Source organism: Tupaia chinensis, unplaced genomic scaffold, assembly GCF_000334495.1.
Source record: "Tupaia chinensis unplaced genomic scaffold, TupChi_1.0 Scaffold143596_1, whole genome shotgun sequence".
Lineage (NCBI taxonomy): Eukaryota > Metazoa > Chordata > Mammalia > Scandentia > Tupaiidae > Tupaia > Tupaia belangeri.
This window is the reverse complement of record NW_006203442.1, coordinates 267803-279986: the sequence shown is the minus strand read 5'-3', so window position 1 is coordinate 279986 and position 12184 is coordinate 267803. Positions and strand designations below refer to the sequence as shown.

General features: G+C 59.6%; 1 protein-coding gene across 1 annotated transcript in view; it reads left to right on the top strand.

Moving 5' to 3' along the window:
• Positions 1 to 6454: 6454 nt before the first annotated feature.
• Positions 6455 to 12184, top strand: part of MTA1 (metastasis associated 1) — a gene marked incomplete at its 3' end in the record, with an annotated part of 25216 nt that continues 19486 nt past the window's right edge. The window contains 4 exon segments of the mRNA XM_027766586.1: positions 6455 to 6564; positions 6832 to 6887; positions 7422 to 7523; positions 10486 to 10604. Of these exon segments, the coding sequence (XP_027622387.1) occupies positions 6455 to 6564; positions 6832 to 6887; positions 7422 to 7523; positions 10486 to 10604 (387 nt within the window).

Sequence of the window (12184 nt, the reverse complement as noted above, 5' to 3'; positions counted from 1 at the left end):
GCCCTGTACCCCCTCCGTTGCCCTACAACGCCCCCCAGCCTCTCCATGACCCCGTGTGGCTCTAAGACCTGCAGGTGCAGTCTGCGCCCGCCCCCTGGCAGGACAGCCGGGGCACAGGTGCCCAGTGTGGCGCGGGGACATGGTCCTGACAGCTCCTGTCCCCTGGATTCCACTCCGGTCGGACAGAGGAGAGTGCCCTGCCCTCGCTTCCTGTTCCCCGTCTGACCGAGGGTGAGCGGCAGGGACCCCCAGCTGGAGCCCCCACGCCAGGCCGCAGGCCTTGGGCCACAGCTGCACAGCCACGGTGCTCGCAGCCTCCGGTCCTGGACACAGCCGCTCCTCCCCGGCTTCCTATGGCCTTATAGCCCTGCTCCCCCAACTTGCAGAAATTCACTTGTGACCCCAAAAGCAGCGTGTTCGCAGGCGTGCGAGAGCTGCTCACCGCGGCCTGAGCTGCCTGGAGCCTGCTGCCTGCTGCCGGCCCAGACCCAGCACTGCTGGAGAGCGGCTTGCCTGGTTGGTTGGTTCGCCTGGGATTTTCGTGCGTTTTGTTGGTAATTTTGCTGCTTTAGATACTCCCCAGGGGCTGACCCTGTGGCCTGGTAGTTAAGGCAGCTGCATCTGGTGGGTCAGACTGCAGTTCAAATCCCAGCCCTGGAGGTGTGAATACCATGCTGGGTGCATGTGTGTTCGTGCCTCAGGTCTGGACAGGGTGGAAGAATGGGGGACGAGGTGCTGTAGCCCCGCCCTGCCGGGACTCGCACTCTCTCCCTGGCCAGCACTCTCTCCCTGGCCAGCACGTGCCTCAAAGGCCAAGCAGGGGTGTAGGTGCAGGGGGGCGGCGGGGCTGCTGCCTGCTGGGCCCCGGGTACAGCGCTGCTGGCCCAATGAGGGGTGATGGTGGTGTCTCCCAAAGGGTCGCAGGAAATGCACACTATGAAAACTGGGTTTCAACCCTTTTTTGCACCAAAATGAGCTTACATTTTATTTAATTAATTTATTTTGTAGAGTTTTTTGCCTGAGGACTCACCTACTCACCAGAGAGAGTGAAAGGGAAAGTTAGAAATCCCCCCGGGGGCTGGCCATACTGCAGTGCCTTCTCCTCCATTCTTCTCCCAGGATCTTGGGCATGCACACACTGCACCGCACGTGAGTTTCAAGCCCCTGGTCTGGGACTCGAACTGCACTCGGCCCTGTGGCAGTCCGGCGATGTAACCACTAAGCCATCTGCTCCCCTGAGCTCGTGTTTTAGTTCCCTCTTGCTCAGTGTGGACAGGTTGCGCTCTGTCTACGTCAGGAGTCATGTCAGATGTCCCAGCTTAGTCCTGTGTCCTCACTCCTCCCGCAAGCGAGGTTGTAGGTTGAATGGCGAGCCTGTTTTTTTTTCTTTTTTTTTGGAGAGGTTTTCGCTATAGGGTGCGTGCGCTCGCCAGACAGATAGAGAGAGACAGAGAGACAGAAAGCGAGAAATCACCCCCCAGGGGGGATGGCCACGCCGCAATCCCTTCTCCCTCTCGGGATCTTGGGCACGCACGCACACGCGCCCGGCGTGAGTTTAAGCAGCCGGGTCTGGGACGCAAACTGCGGTCGACTATGTGGGAGTCCAGCGACACAGCCATTACGCTAACTGCTGGTCCCACGAGCCTGTCTTTAACCATGAGGACCTGACAGCTTTCTTTCTTTCTTTTTAAAGTTTTGTTATAGGGTGCATGCTCTCGCCAGAGAGAGACAGGGAAAGTGAGAAATCATCCTTGGGAGGGTGGCCGCACCACAGCCCCTCCTCCATCCTCTTCGGATTTGGGGACATACACGCACATGCGCCCAGTGTCATTTTGAAGCTGCTAGGTCTGGAACTTGAACTGCGCAGTCAGCCACGTGGGGTCCAGCGCCTTAACCTCCACGCCTCTGCTGGCCCCGAGAGGTGCCTTCCCGAGCAGCTGTGCCGTCCTGTGCTCCCGCCAACTCTGCCGAGGTCTGGCCTCGGTCGTGGCCGGCGCGCTCTTGTCCACGTGGACTTGGGGAGGGGTCTCCGGGACTGCTGTTGGTGCCCTCTGGTGACAGCGGTGCTCGGCCCCTGCTCATCTGCCGTCCACAGGCCTCTGACGCCTGCTCGGGTCTCCCCGGGGCGGTTTGTGGCTGCCTTGCTGAAGGCTCGCTTTATGTCCCGGGTCTCACTTTCTCAGATCCGTGTCCTGCACGTTCCCCTAGTTTCTGCATTTTGAGTATTTAGGAAAGCTGCCTCGCCTTAGTTTCAGAGGTTTTTTAATCTTGTTTAACTGTAGAGCTTTTACGGTGTGGGGTTTAGTTCTTGGGGCTGGCAGCATGGTGGTTAGAGCGCTGGACTCCCACATTGCTGCCCAGACCTGGCGGCTTGCTTTCTCACTTCTCCTCTCTGGTCAGATGGAAAATAACAAGGGCCGGCGGGCGGCGTGGTGGTTAGGGCACTGGACACCACACTGCTGACCTCCGTTCCTGGACCCGGTGGCTTAGCTTCTTCCTTTCCCTTTTCCCTTTCTCCCTCTGGTTGAATTAAAAAAAAAAAAGAATAAGTAAAATTAAATAAAAATAATTCTTTAAAAATAATAACAAATGCAATCAAATAAATAAATAATCCTTAAAAAGAAAGTTTCTTTTACGTGAGAGAGACAGAGACAGACTCCCAGCAGGGGCCTTTGCACCATGATCCACCCACAGCCTGAGCCAGTCCTGGACCATGGCTCACGCACCTCTGTCGTGGTCAAGGAGCTTTTTCTTCGGGAGAGGTTTTTTGTGCGCTCGCCAGAGAGACAGAAAGCGAGAAATCATACCACCACCACCCCAAGATGGCCACGCCGCAGTCCCTTCTCCCCCATTCTCCTCTCGGGACCTTGGGTATGCACGCGCACGCACCCAGTGTGAGTTTAAGCCACCGGTCCGACTCGAACCACGGTCAAATACATGGGAATCCAGTGACATAGCCACTATGCCAACTGCTGGTCCCATCAGGGCCTTTAACCACCATTCCACCTGCCGGTCCCACCTTGTTTTTCTGTTTGTTTGTTTGTTTGTTTTGAGAGAGATTTTTGCTATAGGGCACTTGTGCTCGCAAGAAAGACAAAGAGACAGAAAGTGAGAAATCACCACCCCCCCAGGAGAAATGACCACACTACAATCCCTTCTCCATTCTCCTCTCGGGATCTTGGGTACGCACGCACACGTGCCCGGTGTGAACTTAAGCCACCAGGTCTGGGACTTGAACTGCAGTCGACTACATGGGAGTCCAGCGATGTAGCCTTTATGCTATCTGCTGGTCCCTGTTTTCTTAAGGGAGATTTTTGCTATAGGGTGCATGTGCTCCCCAGAGACAGAGACAGAAAGTGAGAAATCATGACCAGGAGGGGGCTAGCCATGCCACAGTCGCTTCTCTATTCTTTTGGGATTTGGGGCACGTATGCACACATGCCTGGCATGACTTTCAAGCCCCTGGTCTGGGACTCCAACCACGGTCAGTCCTGTGGGAGTCCAGCAATGTCACCATGATGCCACCTGCTGGTCCTGAGATTCTCCTTGGGTTACCGCCAGCAGAAAAGGCTGTCTGTGCTGAGGGGCGGTACATGATCAACATGCCACTCTGCCCCGCAGCCCTGCATGGGAGGTTCTGGGTTCACACCTGGAGTACACCGGGCAGGGGGTGTCCAGTGCAGGCTGGGCATGGGCTGTGGTGTCTCTGTCATGGAAGAGAGATACAAAGCAGGCCTGCTGCTGCGGTGGGGCGACAGACACACCCTACAGGGTTGGAGGCCACGTGCTGAAGGGCTTGGAAAACCATGCAGACATATGCGCCACACCCAGGCCCCAAGGGTGGGGAGCAGGAGGGTGCTACGGGGCCTTGTCACAGACGAGCATCCACACATGTGCTCTCATTAAAAAGTGAATAAAGTGGGACCAGCAGCTGGTGCAGTGGCTGTGTCGCTGGACTCCCACGTAGTCGACCGCAGTTCGAGTCCCGGACCCGGTGGCTTAAACTCACACTGGGTCACATGTGTGTGCGTGCCCAAGATCCTGAGAGGAGAATGGAGAAGAAGGGATTGCCGCGTGGCCTACCTTGGGGGGGTGATTTCTCGCTTTCTGCCTTTTGGTGAGCACATGCACCCTATAGAAAAACCTCTCAAAAAAATAAGTGAATAAAGTAAAACAAAGTCTGTCCTTTCCAGTGAGCGGTCTCGGTCAGAATCTGCAGGCACGTCTTTGGGGCTCCCCCTGCTGCTCTGTACCCCGCCATCTGTGTGTCTGTGGTGTGCCTGTCCATGTCCTCCTACTCCTGGTCCAAGGCAGTGCTAGGGCCAGCCTGCTGCACCACGATGGGGCCGCCTGCACGGCTGAGTCCTGGGCCTGACAGCTTGGAAAACACCCCAGGTCCGTGTGCGGGTGCTTGCAGTGCGACAAGAGGGGGGAAGTGGAGGGGCAGGATCGTGGTGGGGACATCCCCCTCGGGCATGCTCCCTCTCCGAATCTCTGGCCAGTTTAGAGAGTGGATGGAAGTCGGACGGCAGGGTCGGGCCTCGCTTTCTCACTGTGAGCCAGCTTTGCTCTCCCGGCTGTCCCGGCTCCCAGTAGGAGGCTGGGATCGCTTGTCGACATCTACGAAACCAGGCAGCTCTGATAGTCCGCCCTGATGGGCAGGGCGGCAGAGGTGAGCGAGGTGAGCCTGGGAGAAGACAGCCGGCACGGAGTCGCCCACAGCAGGATCACGGACCGGCCACACTCTGCTTGTGACCCGGGAGCTCAGAAAGGGTTTGGCGTTTTTATACGACAGGAGAAAGCCGAAGAGTACCCACGGCACACTGCCGGAACCCGCCATGCCAGTTTCCAGGACATGGTGTTTGGGCAGGACACGGCCAGGCTGCTGCCACCCTGTTTCGTGGCTGGTTCGAGCTGATGACGGTGGGGTCCAGTGTGCACGATGGAGAGAGCCACCACTGGGGCTTCTCACTCGTCGCTCGGGCAGCACAGAGTGCGTCGCCTCTGCCACCCACGCGCAGGGCTTGCTTCCCCAGTGACCAGTCGGCCCTGGACAGCATGGCATCCTGTGACCACCTGCGCCCCACGCTGACTCTGGAAATGGCCAGGCTCTCTAGGGTGAGGGCTTAGTCCACAAGGTCCGGGCCGCCTCGGCTGCCGCTCCTGTGCCCAGGCGGTGCCGGGCTCCTGCCAACGGCTGTGAGTCGGGGCCTGAGTGGTTTGCTAGAGAAGCTGGCGAGCCGATGGTTAGGGGTGTGGAGGGAGGGGCGGACAGCAGGCGGCGGTGCAGGCCGCATGGGGCACAGGTGCTGCACGTGTCCGGCCATCCGCGTTGGTCCTGGAGGCTTTCTACAGAGGCTTCGTTGCCCAGGCGTCAGCGGTCACATCGTGGGTCTCTGGCCGTCAGCTTGGCCCGCAGCCCCTCCCCCTCTGCGGGGCGGGGCCCACAGTCCCACCCTCCACTCCTGCCTGGTGTTCTTGGGGACCGGCCCCTTCCTGGACTTAACGTGGCCCCTCCATCACCTCATTGGCACACGAACGCCTGGGCCAGGGAGAGCCTGGCCGTGCAGCCTGTTCTCGCGTCACGGTGGCCGCGGTGCGAGCTGCTGCCACTGCTCACAGCCACTTACAGTGCCACGAGTGCCGCTGGCAGACGAGCGGTGACCAGGAGCTGCCGTGACACGTGCATCATGGTGGAGGACGTCGCCCACTGCCCAGGGACACTCCATGCTAAAGGAACCAAGTGCAGACTGGCATCGCGCGGTGCCCCCAGCTCTTGGAAGTACGCCATTCGGAGAGGAGGCACCGTCCTCCCGCAGCGAGGGGGCAAGGGCAGTGCGTAGGGTCCACGCTCCGTGTGCCGGAGGCCGCCCTGGGCAGGCCAGGAGTGCGGACACCAGGACCTGGCCTGCCAGGGCTGGGATGGGCCGTGGCCTGGGGACTTTGCCTGTCCCACAGAGGGAATAAGTTCAGAAATGAAAGGAAGAAGAAAAGAACATGGGGATCCGGGGGGAGACCTCCAGGTAACCCTCAGCCATGCAAGGAAAGGGCCACTGTGGCCAGGCGGTGGCACCAGTGTGTCCCGAGCGGCAGCAGCAGCGGCGGTCGAGGCGTGGGCCCGTTGGAGAGAGCCGGGCATGGGAGCAGCACCTGCCTGAGAGGACGGCGCGTGCTTCCGCTTGCTGTCCCTCCTGGGTGAGCCGCACTCGGGCGCTGCCAGGCTGTCTGCGTCCTCATCAAGGCTGAAGTCACTGAAGGACAGACCTCCGAGTGGCCCGTGGACCCCGCGCAGCCAAGAGCGTCTTGAAGCTGGGAAACGCGAACTTAGTGCGAGGCAAGGTGGAGCCCGCCACGGGCCAGAGCTGGGGAAAGTGGGGCAGGGTCTCGGCGAACTGTGACCCATCGTCTGGGACACGAGGTGCACCCAGCTGCGGTCCCTCCTGTGGCTTAGCACATGGCCAGTGTGCGCAGTGAGCACGTCTCAGAATTTTTCCCAGAAATAGAAGCCAGCTATCTGGCTCGCCCTGCTGCCCCGCACACTGACGGCTTGGCAATGGGTAAATGGTGAGTCCTTCTTTAAGTTTTGCTTTAGGGCGCGTGTGGTTTCCGGAGAGACATCGGGATGGTGGGGTAAGAAAGCAATCCCCAGGGGTGATGGCCATGCCGCAGTCCTTGTTCCTCCATTGTCCCTTCGAGATTTTGAGCACGCACGCGCATGGTGCCCAGCGCCCTGTGGTTCTCAAGCTGCCAGGTCCAGTACTTAACCACGCCGTCCGCCCTGTGGGATGCAGCTGTCTCGCCGGGCCCTGGCTAACCGCCGCCGGGTTTCAGGCGCCGGCACGGACTTCGATGGAGCCGCTCTCCCAGCGCCCTGCAGTTCCGCGTCCGTAGAGCTGCACAGAGCTTCCTGTCTTTGAAGCTCTAGTTCTTGGGACCGGGCCGCTGGCCAGGGGCACAGGCGGGCCGCAGCGTCGAGACCCTGTTGGGTGGGGTCCACTTCCTCTCCTCACTCATGGCAGGCACGCGCTCTGAAGAGAAGACATGGCATGCACCGCCGGTGTGCGCTCCCCTGGCGCCCCGGACCTGCTGGCTGCGGCTCTCGCCCTCTGTCCGAGGGTGGGTGCATTTGGTGGGAAGACATCAGGGAGGAAAGTACCCAGGGGGCTGTGGTCACCCCACAGCCCTTTTTCCCTCCTTCCTCCTTCCTGTCAGGACTTTGGGCACGCATGTACATGTGTGTACACGTACCCGGCATGTTTCAGGCCACGCCGGGGTTCGAGCTGTGCCTGGCCATGCGGGCCCCAGCTCCCCGTGGAGCCAGCCCTGTCACTAGCTCTCATAGCTTTTTCTTTTCTTCCAGGGGGGGTGTATGAGGAAGGGGGGGTTCTGACGGCTGTCACTGCCTTCCGCCCACCCCCCAGGGAACTGGGAACACAGGCATGGGTGGCCACACCTGACCCTGCACGTGGTCTCAGCCACCTCCCTGTGGTGCCCTCCTGCTGACACCACAGCGGCCCCGTTCTGTGAGTGCCCGAGTGGATGGGTTTCTCCGTAGACACACCATCTGTGGAGGCGTGCTTAGTTCCTGTTTCCACCTGGTTCTTTTTTATTTTTTAAGAGGAAATTTTTTAAAGAATTATTTTTATTATTTTAACTTTATATATTTATTTAAATTTGACCAGAAAGAGACAGAGTGAGAGAGAGAAAGTGAGAAAGGAAGCTGCCAGGTCTGGGACTCGAACTGTGGTCAGCCCTGTGGGCGTCCAGCGCCTTCATCACCGCCCCACCTGCTGGTCCCTCAGCTCACTATCTTAATCACATCTGCAAAGTTCTTCTGATACGTAAGTAACAGGTTCCAGGGACTAACCATAGACATCTTTAGGAGGGGAGGGGTCATTATTCAGCCTCCCACACTTATCCTCGCGCTGTATCTTGGGCATTGACGCACATGCGCCCGGCGTTAATTTTAAGCCACCGGGTCCGGGACGCGAACCGCGGTCAACTACGTAGAAGTCCAGTGACATAGCCATTATGCCAACTGCTGGTTCCCTCCACCTGGTTTTGACTGGTACTTCCACTGTAGTTGGAGGCCACGCAGCGGGTGGATAGACTTCTTTCGCTGGGTTGAGGAAGTACCCTTTTGTTCGGGTTGGCATAGGGTTTTCTTCAGGAGTTGTCTTTGGACATTTTTGTTATTTGGATTTTTTTTTCTCAAGAGTTTTTTTTTTTTTTTTTTTTTTTTTTTTTGCTGTAGAGTGTGTGTGCTCACCAGAGAGAAGAGAAAGACAGAAAGTGAGAAATCACCTGCAAGGGGGGATGGTCATGCCACAATCCGTTGGACACGCACACACATGTGCCTGGTGTGAGTTTTAGGCTGCCGGGTCTGGGACTTGAACTGCCATCGACTATGTGGGAGTCCAGTGACATAACCATTACTCCCTCTCCTGGTCCCTTGGATCATGCTCCTATGCCTACTGAGAGGCTCTGTGTCTTTCTTTACCCCGTCAGTGTGGTGAGTTACATTGCCGAGTTCCGAGTGCTGAAATAACCGTGGATTCCCAGGTGATGCGAGGTGGTGGAGATGGCATGTCCTTCTGTGTGCTGGGGGTGACTTGAGAAGGTGCCCGTCTGTGTTCTTTTTATATGCGCTTTTTTTTTTTTTTTTTTTGAGAGGTTTTTCACTATAGGGCGTGTGCCTCACCAGACAGACAGAGAGAGACAGAGAGGCAGAAAGCGAGAAATCACCCCCCTGGGGGGATGGTCACGCCGCAATCCCTTCTCCATTCTCCTCTCGGGATCTTGGGCACACACGCACATGCGCCTGGCGTGAGTTTAAGCCACCGGGTCCGCGACGTGAACCGCGTTCGACTATGTGGGAGTCCAGCGACATAGCCATTACGCTAACTGCTGGTTCCCAACGTCTGTGTTCTTGAGGCAGGTTGACCTATGGGTTTCTTTCTATTTTTAAAATATTTTATTTAACTTTATTTATTTTAATTTGAGCAGAGAGAGACAGAGAGAGAGAGAAAGTGAGACAGCAAGCCGCCAGGTCTGGGACTCGAACCGCAGTTGGCCATGTGGGAGTCCAGCACCCTTAACCACTATGCTACCTGCCAGCCCCTGACATGTGGGTTTCTTGTGGTGGTGTCTTTGTCTGGTTTTGGTATTAGGATGGTGCTATACTCCTTGTGAGTAGGGAGTGTTCCCACCTCTTCTATTTTCCAGGAAAGTTTGTTTGGAATTGGTTTTAATTCCTTCTTCTTTAAAGAATTATTTGGTCCCTGTGTTGGCTTTTTTATGTTTGTTTGTTTGTTTGTTTTGGAGAGGCTTTTGCTATAGGGTGCGTGCCATGCCACAATCCCGTCTCCTCCATTCTCCTCTCGGGATCTTGGGCACACATGCACACACACCCGGCGTGAGTGTTTGCCATTGGGTCTGGGACTCGAACTGCAGTCAACTACGTGGGAGACCAGCGATGTAGCCATTATGCTATCTGCATTTTTAGTTTTTTTTTCTTACATGAGAAAAAGATGGGCAACCTTGAGGGGGTCCTCATGCCATGACCCCAGCCTTCCAGCCGGCTGGATCTGGACCTGGACTCTGCCTGTGCGTGTCACCCTGGGCTGGGTCTGCAGGGTGTGCCCACTCAGGCGTGCATGCCTGCCATGCACCCACAGGTCTGTGTTCTGCATCACGGCAGGAGGGAGCCACAGGCTGAGTCTGGGGGCAGGCAGTGGCTCCTCTGACCCAGCCTCCTTGCCAGTCCCCGTCTGGAACTGAGTGGGGCGGGTGCATGGGTGCAGGTTTCAGGGCCGCTGAGGCTGGCCCAGGAGTCAGCTTTGCTGGCCTGAGCCCTCCCCGGACCCTCCAGGGGGGCCTCTGGCCTCTGGACAATTTGATTGTGCATGTCCATGGGGCTGGAGCATTCTCGGGACCCAGGGGGTCCAGCCGGCTCACTCCACACTGCCGACGGGGTGAGCAGGCCCCTTTCGGTGCTGCCTCAGCCAGGAAGCCCTGGCCCGGATTCTTTGTGGTCGCTGAGTGCATTGTTCTGGTGAAAGTGGCCGGTGGACAGGCGTGTGGGCCGGCTGTGCTGTTCTGGTGGGAGCGGCAGTAGGCCAAGTGCGGGCCCGGGGCTATGACCGGCCCAGCGCATGGCCAGGCCTGCAGCAGCCACTCAGGAAGGGCTCCCTGGGTCTGTGACAGGGTCTTGGGCAGCCCTGCTGTAAGACTTGGCTGGCCCCCATGGCCTCCCGGGGGATCTAAGCCCAAGCCCTGGCAGAGATGGCCCCTCCTGCCTGCCCTGCAGCCCCTACTCGGTTCAGGCTGTCTGGGATGCGCCGCTTCCTTGCTGGGTAGTGCTGGGGCGTCCCGGCTCTGTCCCTCCTGCTCCCTGGCACAGGGGGCAAGCTGGACTCCCGCCTGAGGGCCTGCTGTGTCAGGACCAGGACACCCCAGCACGGGGTGGTGTGAGAGTGGGCTGAGGGTGGCCGGGCTGCCAGGTGCCCGCGCGGGTGACGCCTTCTCTGTTCACAGACTACGTCTACTTCGAGAACTCCTCCAGCAACCCGTACCTGATCCGGAGGATCGAGGAGCTCAACAAGGTAGTGTGGCCTGCCTGCTGCAGCGGCCAGGAGGGGTCCCCTCTGCCTGGGTGGGGTCTCTCCCCTCGAGGGGGAGTGGGGTCCCCAGGGGCCGCGTCTGGGGCTCTCGCCACGGTGGCCTGAGCACCTTGCTCCATGGGTGTTTTGTCTCGGGCAGGGGTGTTCAGGGGTACCTTTGCCGGGCATTTCTGGAGCCCAACCGAAGAGCATGGTGTGGGACTCAGCTGGCCGCGTGGGCAGCCTGCCCTGGCCCCTGCCCCACCTGCCCCACCTGCCCCCAGCCTCGCTGCACCCCTCTGCTCTGGCCCTGGGTAGCAGCGTGCAGGCTGCCGGCCCGGCCTGCGTGGTTCTCCTGTCAGCCCTCACCCTAGGCCGTGTCTGCCCTGACCCGTCAGGGGCCGTGCTCTCCAGCTGAGACCCGGGGAGCGCCCGGAGCCAGTGGGTGCGCCTGGGCGCGCAGTGGGGTAGGCACACGGATCCCAGATCCCTGCTCCACCCAGCATCCACTGTGCCTGGGTGACCTTGGCCTCCTGAGACCGTGGACTAGGCAGGTCATGCTAACCAGGGGACTGCGGAGCCTGGCATGCCCTGCACTCGTGCCTGCCTATTGCTGCCTGGCCAGCAGGATGGGCAGCTTCCATCTTGGAGGCCCATAGGTGTGGCCTGAACCCCCGCTCACCCTCCTCCTGCTCCTGGCTGGAGGCTTTCCCAAGGGTACCCTGCCCTGGCCCAGTGGACACGCCCCGGCAGACGTGGGGGTCTCCTGTGCTGCAGACCCCTCTGAGCGCTCCTGTGGCCTGCTCCCCATCCCTGGGTCTCAGGCTGGTGGCAGCAGTGACCTGGGGTTGGCGCGCTCTCGGGCTTCACTGCGGCTGAGGCCTCCTGGGGACTGGGCAGCTCTGGGCAACTGTTGGGGGCAGGGGCTCACGGGCAGCAGGGCTAGGGTCACCAGCACCCTCTGCTGGCAGGAGCACTGAAGTGCTGGCCGTGCAGTCCAGCATGCCCTGACCGGCAGTGGGAGGAAGCCGAAGCCCACGGGACACCCTCAGCCGGTGATGAGTGTGGCTGGGGGGGCTGGGGCTGGGGCTGGGCCTGGGGCTGCACACTCCAGCCCTGAGCAGCGGCAGTGCTCCCATGTCCTGGCTCTGCACGGAAGGCCCCAGGCGAGCGCTGTTTGGACAGGGGTCTTGCCCGTGGGGCTTCTAGGTGGCCCAGAGAGGTCACAGAGCTCCTCAGACCCTGCAGGACGCTGAGTCCCCTCCACCCAGTGGTGGTGCCGCACTCCAGCTCTCCCACCTCCACAGACTCTGGGCTACCAGGGGCTGCGCCTAGCGGGAGGACTTGCAGTGAGGAGCTGACCCACAGGGAGGGTGCCAGGTGGAGAGAGCTGATGCAGGAGCACAGTCCTCACTGCACACAGAGCGGTGCCCCCACCACGCACAGTGCCCCCACCACACAGGGCCCCCACCACGCATAGAGCCAGGACACGGCCCCCACCACGCACAGTGCCAGGACACGGGCACACGGCCCCCACCATGCACAGTGCCAGGACACGGGCGCGCAGCCCCCGCCGCGCCGAG